Source organism: Piliocolobus tephrosceles, chromosome 17, assembly GCF_002776525.5.
Source record: "Piliocolobus tephrosceles isolate RC106 chromosome 17, ASM277652v3, whole genome shotgun sequence".
In the NCBI taxonomy this organism is placed as follows: Eukaryota; Metazoa; Chordata; class Mammalia; order Primates; family Cercopithecidae; genus Piliocolobus; species Piliocolobus tephrosceles.
In genome coordinates this window covers 15,628,909-15,642,544 of record NC_045450.1, presented here as the reverse complement: position 1 = coordinate 15,642,544, position 13,636 = coordinate 15,628,909, and the positions used below count along the sequence as shown (strand labels likewise).

Genomic DNA, 13,636 nt, shown 5'->3' with positions numbered 1-13,636 from the left:
AGACTCTCTCTGGAAAAACACGCAAGAAACACGGAGAGAGGGAAGTAAGTCGACTGGTGTTAGGAGGAAGGGCTTGGGCCTTTCACTATGGACTGTGATTCTCAACTGGGAGAATTTTGTCCCCCAAGGGGACATTTCACAATGCCTGGAGCCATATTCCATTGTCACCACTGGGAAGAACAGGGAGAGGTACGACTTAGCATCTGGCAGGTAGAGGCCACAGATGCTGGGAAACATTCTATGATGTGCAGGCCAGGACCTACAACACAGGGACAAAGGATGACCTGTTGGCAAATGTCAGCAGGCTGAGGTGGCCAAGTGCGGAGAAGTCCGGCTGTATGAATAGCATCTGGTGCAGCTTTAATTATGTTTCACCATATGCAAATACATTACTTCCTACTTTTTAAAGTAAGACTGACCGGACATGGTGGCTCACGCCTGTAATCCCAGCACTATGGGAGGCCAAGGTGGGTGGATCGCTTGAGACCAGGAGTTTGAGACCAGCCTGGCCAACATGGCGAAACCCCATCTCTACTAAAAATACAAAAAATTGGCTTGGCATGGTGGCATGCGCCTGTAATCCCAGCTACTCGGAGGCTGAGGCAAGAGAATTGCTTGAACCCTGGTGAAACCCCGTCTCTACTAAAAATACAAAAATTAGCTGGGCATGGTAGTGGGCGCCTGTAATCCCAGCTACTCGGGAGGCTGAGGCATGAGAATCGCTTGAACCCAAGAGGCGGAGGTTGCAGTGACCCAAGATCATGCCACTGTACTCCAGCCTGGTGAGAAAGCAAGACTCCGTGTCAAAAAAAAAAAAAAAAAAAACAAAAGGAGAAGCTAGGCGCGGCGGCTCACGCCTGTAATCCCAGCATGACAAGAGGCCGAAGTAGGTGGATAACTAAGGTCAGGAGTTCAAGACCAGCCTGGCGAACGTGACAAAAACCCGTCTCTACTACAAATATTCAAATTAATAAGGCATGGTGGTGCGTGTTTGTAATCCTAGCTAGTTGGGGGGCCGACGCAGCAGAATTGCTTGAACTGGGAGGTGGAGGTTGAATTAAGCTGAGATGGCAACCCTGCACTTCAGCCTGGGTGACACAGCGAGACTGTCTCCAAAGGAAAAAAAAAAAAAGAGTTTGTCAATGCACCCCAGTAAAGTCAAGGGACTGGACTATAAGAGGAATGCAATGTACAAGGCAGAATGCAGGGGCATTGGAGCTGGAAGTGATCTTAGGGAACACGGAGTTACAGAGGGACAAGATGCCATTTCTTGCTCAACTCCAGGCCACTGGCACCAGTCACCTGGAGGGCTGCTTGAACATAACTCAGTGGGAAAGAACCCCGTGAGTGACTGTGGGTGTCTGCTGTGGGCATGAGGACTGGGGCAGTGCCCTGTATTTGACATGCTTGGAATCTAATCCCTTCATTTTCCATGTGACAAAACCTAGAGCCAGTGAGGTGAGATGACCAGCTTTGGGGTCACACTGTGAGCTGGCAGTAGAATGTGGCAAGTGTCCTGAGTTTCAGAAGAACATTCCAGTCCTCTAAGCCAGGGGCTGGCCAAGGATGGCTGAGGTCCACATTTGGCCCACACTTGTTTACATGCGGCCCATGAGCTCAGCATTGATTTCCTTTTTTTTTTTTAATTTTTTTTGAGACAGAGTCTTGTTCTGTTGCCCAGGTTTAGAGTGCAGTGGCACGACCTCGGCTCACTGCGATCTCCGCCTCCCGGGTTCAAACGATTCCCTTGCCTGAGCCTCCCAAGAAGCTGGGATGACTGGCGTGCTTCATTGTGCCCAGCTAATTTTTTTTTTTTTTTGGGTGGAGGGGAGGGGAGAGGTGGCGGGCGAAGGAAAAGGTGTCCTCTGCTGCCCAGCCAGGAGTGCAGTGGCATGATCTTGGCTCACTGCAATTTCTGCCTCCTGGGGTGAAGCAATCCTCTTGCCTCAGCCTCCTGAGTAGCTGTGACCACAGGTGAGCACCACCACTTCCAGCTAATTTTTGTATTTTTAGCACACATGGGGTTTCACCATGTTGGCCAGGCTGGTCTCAGTCTCCTAGCCTCAAGCAACCCACCCGCCTCGGTTTCCCAAAGTGCTGAGATTACAGGCTTGAGCCCCTGCACCCAGCCAGATTTCATATTTTTTAAAAGCTAAAAAAAAAATTAAAAGAATATTACATGACACAGGCAAATTCTATAAAATTCAAATATTGGTGTCTCCAAATATATTTTTACAGGAACATAGCCACACCCATCGGTGTCCGTATTATCTAAGGCTGCTTTTGCACTACGCTGGAAGAGACTGGTATTTGTGACAGAGACTGTATGGCCCGGAATTCCAAAAGTATTGACAGAAAAAGTTTCTTTACTCCTACTTTCTGTCAGTCTCTCTCGAACTTCAATGTGCATATATACCACCTAGAAAACTAGTTACAACACCGATTCAGTTTCAGCGGATCTGGGCTGAGGCCTGAAATTCTGCACTGTTAACAAGCACCAGGTGATGCCATGGCTGCTGGTCCACGGATCACACTATAGGTAGTGAGGATCCACTCCAGTGTCTCTACATGTCGACCTGAACCAGCAGCAGCAGCACAGAGGGATATGTCAGGAATGCAAATACTCAGGCCCCACCCAGACTTGCTAAAACTGAAAATCTGGGTGGGGCCCAGAAAGCTGAGTTTTATAGTAACAAGCCAGCACAGTGGCTCACGCCTGTAATCCCAGCACTCTGGGAGGCCAAGGCGGGTGGATCGCCTGACGTCAGGAGTTCGAGACCAGCCTGGCCAACATGGTGAAACACCATCTGTACCAAAAGTATTTTAAAAATTAGCCGAGCGTGGTGTCGCATGCCTGTAATCCCAGCTACTCGGAGGCTGGGGTGGAAGAACAGCTTGAACCCGGGAGGTGGAGGTTACAGTGAGCCAAGACCGTGCCACAGCAATCAAGCCTGGGTGACAGACTGGGACTTCATCTCGATAGACAGATAAATAAAACATAACAACAAGCTCTCCAGGTGCTTCTGATGCAGGCTTGAATTTGAACACCATCTCTCCTGCAGTTCCAGACCCTGACAGATGTAAGGCAAGACTAAGAAAATTCAGTGTCAGCATGAACACGCTTTTGCAAATGCTGAAACGGCTGGAGCTGCCTTAGGCATTCCACCTGCAACCCAGCTAAGATGAAGCAGGTGGCAGTTTTACAGAAAAGTTCCATATTCATAAACATGTTTAACTCCACTTCACAGAAACCTGCCAGAAAAACATACAATTTGCCAACCTGACCAAGAAGGAATAGCTGTAATGAGCACGACATTACAAAAAGAATCACACCATTAATAAAAAGACACAAAGAAAAAACAAACACGGGGCATGATCTGAAGTCATCCTTCACCATTAACTGTTTTTAACTGTGCTTAAAAGGGGATTTCCATAGTCCATCTCTAAGCAGTCTCCTGATTTGCAGCCAGTTTTGCAAAATGGTAAGTTGCACTGTTGTCTTTAAACTTTTCAAAGTCAGCTAGGCAGGGACAGACCCGTTATCATACCCCAGGACAGGTGCCAGAACTTTCAGGGTAGCAAGGATCATAATAGCAAAAAAAAAAAAAAAAAAAAAAAAACAGGGAACAACCTGTTTTTGCAAGGAAGAGGAGAAAGGGTAATTCCAGCAGGGCACATCCACACGTGAGACAAGCATCCATCATGAACACAAATGAAGAAAGCCAGGCATGGCAGTGGTACACCTGAAGTCCCGGCTACTTCGAAAGCCAAAGCAGGAGGATTGCTTGGGACCAGGAGTTCAAGGCTGCAGTGAGCTACGACTGCACCACTGTACTCCAGCCTGGGGGACAGAGCGAGACCCCAGTTCAAAACTCTCCCCCTCCAAAAAAAAAAAACTAAAATGAAGCAGATCAGAATGAATGAACCAAGACTATATATTATTAACTACACAAAAGAGAACACTATGTACAGTATGATTCCATTTAAATCTGTCAAAATATTTAAATACCTAGATGCTTGTCCATTGTTTTTCTAAAAGCATACACAAAACTGTCACTTTGGAGGAGAGGAACTGATGGAAGAGAGGACAATACACTTTTCATTTTACATCTTTCTGTATTTTCTTTTTTTTTTATTACAATGGATGACAAATATTTGTTCAGCACCTGCTATGCAATATTTTACATACTGAGGATATAGCAGTCAACAGAAAAGACAAAAATGCCCATCTGGAGCTGACATCCTAGTGGGGAAAGGCAGACAATAAAATAAGTCTATTTGAATTTTTTTTTTAACTTAAAAAAAAATTTTTTTTGAGACAGGGTCTTGCTCTGTTGCCCAGGCTGGAGTACCATGGCTCAATATCGGCTCACTGCAACCTCTGCCGCCCAGGTTTGAGGGATTCTCATGTCTTGGCCTCCCACTCAGCTGGGAATACAGGCATACACCACCATGCCCAGCTAATTTTTTTTTTTTTTTTTTTTAAGCAGAGACAGGGTTTCGCCAGGTTGACCAGCCTGGTCTCGAGCTCCTAGCCTCAAGTGACCCACCTCGGACTCCCAAAGTGCTGGGATTACAGGCATGAGCCACCGCACCCAGACCAAAATAAGTAAATTTTAGTGTGTTTAGATCATGCCACTTGACATGTGGCCCACAGGACACTGACAATCCACACTTTGTGACCAGTTGCTGACAAAATAAGGAGGCAGCACTATAATGTAGATCAATTATGGCACCAAGTGTGCCATTTGGCTCAGCTCACACTTTGTTTCTTGTAAGGCTATCTTAACACAGCAAAACACAGCAAGCAAAGGGCACTGGTTTACATTCTGGCACAAGCTGCCTATATCACAGTGAACAGATAACAAACAATTCCTTAACAGGTTGGCTAAGAAGCTGCTAAATGTGAATAAAATAAAGCAGAATGGAGAAGATGGCAAATGTTTAAGGCATGTGTTTAGGGAAGGCCTTGCTGACATAGTTACCTTTTTTTTTTTTTGAGACAAGGTCTCGCTGTCGCTTAGGCTGGAGTGCAGTGGCGTGATCTTGGCCCTCTGCAACCGTCGCCTCCCAGGTTGAAGCAATTCTCTTGCCTCAGCCTCCCAGGTAGCTGTTACTACAGGCATGCGCCCCCACGCCTGGCTCATTTTTTTGTATTTTTAGTAGAGACTGGGTTTCACCATGTTGGCCAGGCTGTTCTTGAACTCCTGACCTCAGGTGATCCACCTGCTTTGGCCTCCCAGGGTGCTGGGACTACAGGTATGAGCCACTGCACCTGGGTGACCTTTTAAAAATATTCAGGTATGCAGACAAAATAAAACATCAAATAATGAGGGCCAGGAAAAATGTGGCTTCACTCACCAGGAAGGGTGTGCAGACCCAGGTGAAGGTGCCCACGGCTGCCAGGTAGGCAGACTTCTTCAGCACCTTCAGCTCCTCCTGCCTGATGGCCAGCACCTTGTCCTTGAACGCCAGCTCCCAGGCATAAAGCTTTAGCACCTTGATCCCATTGAGAATTTCATTCATCAGCTTGATCCGATTGTCTTTGCTCTTCATGTGGGCCACCTTGGAAGAGAAAGGCAGTCAATACATCTGGGGCAACTCTGGGATCAGACCATCACTCAACATCACCAGCTATTCTTTTTCATAAATTTTATTATATGCTTTGACATGTGAATGTTTTTCAAATTCATTTTTTCTTTTCAATAGAGATGGGGTTTCAGCATGCTGGCCCAGGCTGGTGTCAAACTCCTATGCCGGGATTACAGGTGTGAGCCACCTTACTGGGCCTCAACATCACCGTCTATTAAAAACAGGCCGCCTGAGGGTGGGAGAGCTTACCCTGTAATCCCTATGAGCCCTACTTTTGAGTCCCAAGACCACACCAAAGGACCCTGCGATCAAGGAGAAAAAAACCCTTCAAATCATGTTAGGTTAGACGTTGGAGAAACACACTCAATTTAGAATCCAGAAACAGAGGCAAGAAAAACCCTTCAAGTGTCCAGATAAGAAGGGATTCAGTCCCTATTCTGCTGACCCAAACACAGGAGACATGGTGGTGGTGGTGGTTTTCTTCTCTGTTTTCTTATTTTTTCTTTTATTTTTGTGAGACAGTCTCGCTCTGTTGCCCAGGCTGGAGTACAGTAGCACGATCTGGGCTCACTGCACCCTCTGCCTCCCGGGTTAAAGAGATTCTCCTACCGTCTCCTGAGTAGCTGGGACTATAAATGCCTGCCACCACACCTGGCTAATGTTTCTATTTTTAGTAGAGATGGGGCTTCACCATGTTGGCCAGACTGGTCTCGAACTCCTGACTTCAAGTGATCCACCGACCTCAGCCTCCCAGAGTGCTGGGATTACAGATATGAACCACCACACCCAATCTGTTTTCTTATTTCTCGTCAGCCCAGTTTTCCTTTTTTTGGGGAACAGCATCTCACTCTGGCATCCAGGCTGGAGTGCAGTGGCACGATCACAGCTCACTGCAGCCTTGAATTCCTGGGCTCAAGCAATCTTCCCACTTCAGCCTCCTTAGTAGCTAAGATCACAGGCACATGCCACCACACCTAGCTCATTTTTTTATTTTTTTGTACAGACGGCATCCTGCTATGTTGCCCAGGCTGGTCTTGCACTCCTGGCCACAAGCCATCCTCCTGTCTCAGCCTCCCAAAGAGCTGGGATTACAGATATGAACCCCTGTGCCTGGCCCATGGTTGTTAAAATAGTGCAATGTTTCTGTACTGGCTAGCACTGGTTCCAAACAGTGGATACTTGTGCAGTGCAGTTGTTAAATGTTTTTAATACCACCAGCATTCTGTGTATACCAGCAACTTTTCTAAGTACTTTACATGTATTCAGACACTTAGCATTCACAAAAACTCTATCATCGAGCGCTACAGTCATCCCCGGGTCACAGATGGGAACAATTTAAGCTACGTGATCTCGAGGCCAGGGACTGAAGTGGGTTCAGAGTCGGGTCACTCAGGGAATCCTGCATATCAGAGACTGAAGGGTGACTCGACCCTAAAGCCCCTGCCTCACCCATCCCACCCAACCCTAACCCGTGAGGCCTCTCCTTCCAACGGGCCCGTGTCCTGCAACTCATCTCCCTGTGGTACCATCAGTGCAGCCAAGTGCTCCCATTTGAAATTCCACAGCACACCATCAATATCCATCAACAGAAGAGCAGAGAAATAAACTGCACCATCTCCATTATGGACCAAAAGGCACCAGGTCGGGAGAATGAATTGAAGCTATACAGCATAGCACAGAGAGGCCCCCAAAGCAGGGCACTAAAAGGCAAAAATCATGCTGCCATGTAGGCCCATTTAGGTAAAAACAGGTATGGTAATATCACACACACACACACACACACATAAACATATATAATGGGCAGGCATGGTGGCTCATGCCTGCAATCCAGGCACCTTGGGAGGCCAAGGCAGGTGGATCACCTGAGGTCAGGAGTTCAAGACCAGCCTGGCCAATGTGGTGAAGCCGCATCTCTACTAAAAATACAAAAATTAGCTGGGTGTGGTGGTGGGCACCTGTAATCCCAGCTGCTCGGGAGGCTGAGGCAGGAGAATTGCTTGAACCCGGGAGGCAGAGGTTGCACTGAGCCAAGATTGCACCAATGCACTCCAGCCTGGGCAACAAAGTGAGACTCCGTCTCAACAAACAAAAAAACCCCACATATATAAAAGCCAAACCTAACTATATCATTAATCAGGTCTGTATATACATACGTAGAAAGTTCTAGAAGGAGTTGCTTCTATATATTTGCAGTGGTTGAGAGAGTAGGGAAGGGGGTATACCCTTTTAAGTACTTTGTAAGATTTAAATTTTTTTTTTTTTTGAGACAGGGTCTCACTCTGTTGCCCAGGCTGGAGTGCAGTGGCATAATCATGGCTCACTATAGCCTCGACCTCCTGGGCTCAGGTGATCTCATGCTTCAGCCTCCCAAGTAGCTGGGACTACAGGCATGCATCACCACACAAAGCTAACTTACCCATTTGTGGTAGAGACGGCGTTTCATCATGTTTCCCAGGCTAGTTTTGAATTCCTAAGCTTAGGCGATCCACCCACCTTGGCCTCCCAAAATGCTGAAATTGTAGGGGTGAGCCCGGCTTGAACTTTTTTATAATAAGAAACCACACTCTATTACTTGTGTATTTAAACATTTTAAAATACAAAATATCTCCAAAAATAAAAACCTGAAAGCCGGGCATGGTGGTTCACATCTGTAATCCCCAACACTTTGAGAGGCTGAGGCAACAGGATCACTTAAGCCCAGGAGTTTGAGACCAGCCTGGGCAACAGAGCAAGGCCCCATCTTAGAAATTAATTACTTATTTTAATTCAAATAAAGACATTAACACCATGTCTGGTACCAGGTAAGAGCTAATAAGGGGAAACAAGTAGGGGGTAATTTGCACTCAACTCTTGAAAGCTGAGGCACACATAATAAACAAGACGATGGGAAACAATGATTCTCGGAGGCTCCCAGACCTTCTGATTCCAGTCACCGGCCTATAAGGTCTAACCATGTGTCAGGAGCTCTCAAGCTTGGCTGCCCAGTATAATGACCTGGGAAGCTGTACATCTTGATGTCCAGACCCCACTCACAATAAGCGAATCAGAATCCCAGATACGGGGCCCGGGCATTAGCATTTGTTAAGGCTCCCCAGGTGACTCCAACAGGCAGGCAAGGCTGAGAACCCCAGGGACTGAGCAGAAGGAACTGGACTAAAATTTGCATGGAGAGGCTCCTGCCTAGGGCCTGGCTTGGGGGCCTGCAGAGACACATGCCTTACCTGATACGTCTTGGTCTTCAACGCCATCACAGCGTTGACGGGCACCATGAGGACCATCACGGCCACTCCAGCCAGGATGGGAGGGCCCAGGTTCTAAGGAAGGAAAGGAGACTCGTAATCACTCACAAGACAGGAGAAAACAGGGCCCTTAACAGCTTTCCGGCTGATCAATCCCACGTGGATGCTGCTGACCAAGTTCAGGGCAAGGTGTGTTACTTTTCCCCACAACAGGGTGTTAAGAGCCTGTGGTTTCATTCCTGAGCATCTCTCTGGGTCCTCCCAATCCCTTGAAGAATAAGCAAGTCCATGCTCCTTTCTCCCAAGCCCCTGGGGCCACATGAGTTGTGCAAATCACAACTTTAGAATTCTAATTTTTTTCCTTTCTTTTTTTTTTTTTTTAGGAGATGAGATTTCGCTGTGTTGCCCAGGCTGCAGTACAGTGGCTATTTACATCAGTGATCCATCTACTTCAGTCTCCAAAGTAGCTGGGACTACAGGTAAGCATTAGGTCTTGCTACACTGCCCAGGTTGGTCTTCAACTCCTGGGCTCCAGCAATCCTCCCAATTCAGCTTCCCAAGTAGCTATGACTACGGTCACACCACCATGCCCAGCTAATTTTTTTTTGGTTTTTTTTTTGTAGGGCCAAGGTCTCACTATGTTACTCAAACTGGTCTCGATCTCCTGGGCTCAAGTGATCCTCCCAACTCAGCCTCCCAAGTAGCTGTGACTACAGTCACACCACCATGCCCAGCTATTTTTAAAATTTTTTGTAGAGACAAGGTCTCACTATGTTGCCCAAGCTGGTCTCGAACTCATGGGCTCAAGCGATCTTCCCACCTCTGCCTCCCAAGTAGCTGGGATTACAGGTGCGAGCCACCACGCCCAGCTTAGATTTTTAGAAAGGTAATAAGGTAGTAAGTAGAAAAGTGTGAACATGACCACCTGACTGCTTATCCTGCTTGAAGGCTGCTTACAAGTTTAGCCCTTGGCTAGTGTCTGCATACTTGCAGGGCTTCCACCATTAACAGAATTGATAAGAGTGGCTCAATGTGCCTCACCTGTTTGTACAAACAATATGGTTTATGGTGAACACTGCTTTACCTCTGGGAGTCTAGACTTTTGGTATGTGCCAAGCAAAGGGTGCTTATGTGACCTGCCCCTAAAAAACCCCAAGCACTGGGCTCCTACCAAGCTTCCGTGGTTGGCAACATTTCACACGCATCATCATAACGGTGGCCAGAGAATTAGTGCACCTGTGTGACTCTGCTGGGGACTCCCAGAAACCTGTACCTGGCTTCCCTTGAACACTGCCCCATGTGTTCCTTAATTCTTTGCTAATTTTGCTGTATTAACTTATGGCCTTGTGGCCAGGTGCAGAGATTCACACCTGTAATCCTATCACTTTGGGAGGACAAAGTGGGAAGACAGCTTGAGGGCGTAAGTTTGAGATCAGCCTGGGCAACATAGCGAGACCCCATCTCTAAAAAAAAAAAACTAACTAACTTAGCCAGGCATGGTGGCGTGAACCTGTGGCACCCAGCTAGGTGAGAGGATAAAGTGAGAAAACTGCTTGAGACCAGGAATCTAAGACTTCAGTGAGCTATGATCGAATCACTGTACGCCAGCATGGGCAACAGAGCAAGACTCTGTCCCTTAAAAGAAAAAAAAAAGTAACAAAAAAACAAGACAGCCCCTACAACAAAGAACTATCTGGTCCCAAGTGTCAACAGTGCTGAGCTCAAGCAACTACCATCTAAAACAAGATGTGATGTTAGACAATTTTCTTAATGGTTCATAAACCAACCCTAAAGGCAATTCTAAAAGAAATGGTCCAAAAATATTTTTCCCATAGTAGCACTTTTGCGAAAGTAGATTCCCCAAGACATCTGCTTGAAAAGACATTTATTTAGATTTTTATTTTTTCTTCTAGAGACATGGTCTTGTCTTGTCACCCAAGTAGGAGTGCAGTGGTGTGATCCTAGCTCACTGCAGCCTCTGAACTCCTAGGCTCAAGCAATCCTCCTGCCTCAGCCTCCAGGGTAGCTGGGACCACGGGTAGACACCACCACACTCAGCTAATTTTTTTTTTTTTTTTTGTAGAGACAGGGTCTCACTATGTTGCCCAGGCTGGTCTCAAACCCCTGACTTCAAGCAATCCTTCCCCCTCAGCCTCCCAAAGTGCTGGGATTACAGGCACATTCCACCTATATCTGTGCCCAGCCTATTAGATAATTAAATTCTGGTGTTTTTTTTCTGAGTTCTATTATTAGAAACACTTTACTCACCTTCTGCTCTACAGATATATAAAAAAAGCAAACTACAGACAAATAAACCAGTAATTTTTTCCTCTTCCTTTTTCTTTTTTTTTTTTTTTGAGACAGAATCTTGCTCTGTTGCCCAAGCTGGAGTATAGTGGTGCAATCTCAGCTCAATGCAACCTCTGCCTCCCGGATTTAGGTAATTCTCCTGCCTCGGCCACTCAAGTAGCTGAGATTAAAGGCATATACCACTATGCCCAGCTAACGTTTATATTTTTAATAGAGACAGGGTTTTGCCACGTTGGCCAGGATGGTCTCCTGGCCTCAGATGATCCACCCACCTCGGCCTCCCAAAGTGTTCAGATCACAGGCATAAGCCACTTCGTTCAGCCCTTCTCTTTCAATAACAGGTAATAATTTGAGCTGTGCCCATTATGCACCAGGCCCTGCTGGGGTTGTACCCACTGAAGACACAAAAGTCAGCTGCTGTGTGTCTGCAAGTAGCTAACATGTTACCCGTCAAAGAGGAGGTAGTACACTGAGCATGAAAAAAAAAAAAACCTATTTCAGAAAGTGGGCCAGGTACCGTGGCTCACGCCTGTAATTCCAACACTTTGGGAGACCATGGAGGGTAGATCACTTGAGGCCAGGAGTTCAAGATCAGCCTGGCCAACATGGTGAAACTCCGTCTCTACTAAAAATACAAAAAAAAAAAAAGAAAAATTAGTGGGCTTGGTGGTATAGGCCTGTAGTCCCAACTACTCGGGAGACTGAGGCAGGAGAACGGCTTGAACATGGGCGGCAGAGGTTGCAGTGAGCCGAGATGGCACGCTGCACTCCAGCCCGGGCGACAGAGCGTGACTCCGTATCAAAAAAAAAAAAAAAAACTACTCCAGAGTATTATTAGACGACTTCCTATACTAAAGTTATTGGGATTCAAAATTCAAAAAGAAGAGAAAGTCCATCTAATTCAGAGGCGAGGGGAAATCAGTGGAAGTAGTGTCTGCTACAGCCTGGGGGGATGAGCAGGCTTTCATCAATTAGGAAGGAAGGAAAGGCAGGTGGCAAAGACCCAGAAGTGGCAAACCACAAGGCATGTGTTGTGCTATGAGCCTCTTTGCTCATCATCATTTTATTTTGGGAACTCTCCCTCCTCACATGGAAGGGCTGTCAATCACATCTCTTCTGCCATGGGAGAGGACATGTGACCCAGGCTGGCCAATCAGAGAACTCTGCCTCCTGGGCCACAGTGATTTGGTTCAGGGGTGTGAACAGGACCAAGCCAATCAGAGTGCTCTCTGAGACTGACTCTGGCTGTGCAGAGAAATGCTGCCTTGTCTTTTCTCTGGCACCTTTATCTGTCACGATGTTATCACCCCAAAGCTATGGAGCCATGTGGGGAAGCACCCCTGAGAATGATGTCAACTCAGAGGACAAGAGGGCTACGAAATGACGAAAGAGTGAGTGAAACTGAGTACTGACAACATTGCCTGATCTCCTGGATCAATCCACACCTGAAGCTAGTGCCCAGATTTCTGAGATACATGCAGCCCCAAAGTTCCCTTTATTTACTTAGGCTACTTTAAGATAGATGTCTATCCCTTGCAATTGAGAGAATTTTGACCACCATAATTAGGGACTAGTGAATAAGTGAGTCTGGTAAGCGTTTGGGAGGATTCGACGGGAGAAATATGTGTCCATTGTAGGGTAGTGAATTACTGACACTGTCAAGGGAAGAGAAAATGAAAACACCAGGCCACCAAGAAGAACATCAACCTGACAATTTAGGGAAGGAACAAAATACCGAGGAATCAGTTAACAGGCTGGAAAATAAAATATGAACGACAGCCGGAACTGCCAGGGAGCTATACATGCCATTACCACCAACACCCACTCCCTTAGCCCGCTGCCCACACGTACGAGTCCCTCCCTGCATACAAAGGGGAACGGCGTCAAACACACACCAGCCACAGGAGGTAGAGAGCAAGGATGACTTGCAGGGGGGCTGACCAGATCATGTTAATGTATGTGGCCAAGTCCATGAACCTCTGGGCGTCCACAGACATGAGGTTGACGATCTCCCCGACTGTGGAGGATTTTCTGGCTGCATTGGTGATCACCAGGGCCTGTGGGACAAAGGAGAGGGAAGGTGGGTGAGTGCAGCGGGTGAAGAGGCCTGACTCTCCCTCCAGGCCCACGGAGAGGAAGGAGACTTTCAGGGGCGGAAATGCCATAGATCTCTGTTCCTCCCCTCCTGACCTATCTGTCTGCCCAGAATGCCGTTGTCATCTCAAAGCCCACATTCTTATCCACGGTGCTGCCTCCCAACCTCGAACTCATCAACTGGCAAGGGACCCTAGGCGTCCTCGAAACCAGGTCTTCACATGCTTTAATGTGCACACATGCAGCCGGGTTTTTTTGGGGGGGAGTGGTAGGGGGTAGGGGGAGTTGTTTCAGATCCTGCAGGTCTGAGATGTGGCCTGGGATTCTTCATTTCTACCATGCTTCCAGGCTGTGCCAATGCTGCTGGTCCCAGATCCCACTGAAGGACCGAGGGTCTGGGC

At 47.2% G+C, this 13,636-nt stretch overlaps 1 protein-coding gene across 2 annotated transcripts in view; it reads right to left on the bottom strand.

Annotated features, from left to right (window-relative positions):
- LOC111524528 (multidrug resistance-associated protein 1) overlaps positions 1-13,321 on the bottom strand; it is a 100,826-nt gene extending 87,505 nt beyond the window's left edge. Inside the window, exons 1-3 of one of the 2 annotated variants that reach the window (XR_003306710.2) lie at positions 13,037-13,321; positions 8,814-8,906; positions 5,362-5,565 (exon numbers count right to left, since the gene is read on the bottom strand). Coding sequence is in view for 1 of the 2 variants with exons in the window: in XM_026447085.1 (XP_026302870.1) it covers positions 5,362-5,565; positions 8,814-8,870 (261 nt within the window). In the remaining variant the exon portion in view is untranslated. The remainder of the gene's footprint in view (positions 1-5,361; positions 5,566-8,813; positions 8,907-13,036) is intronic. The other variant, XM_026447085.1, reaches the window with a different exon arrangement.
- Between the last annotated feature and the right edge of the window lie 315 nt (positions 13,322-13,636).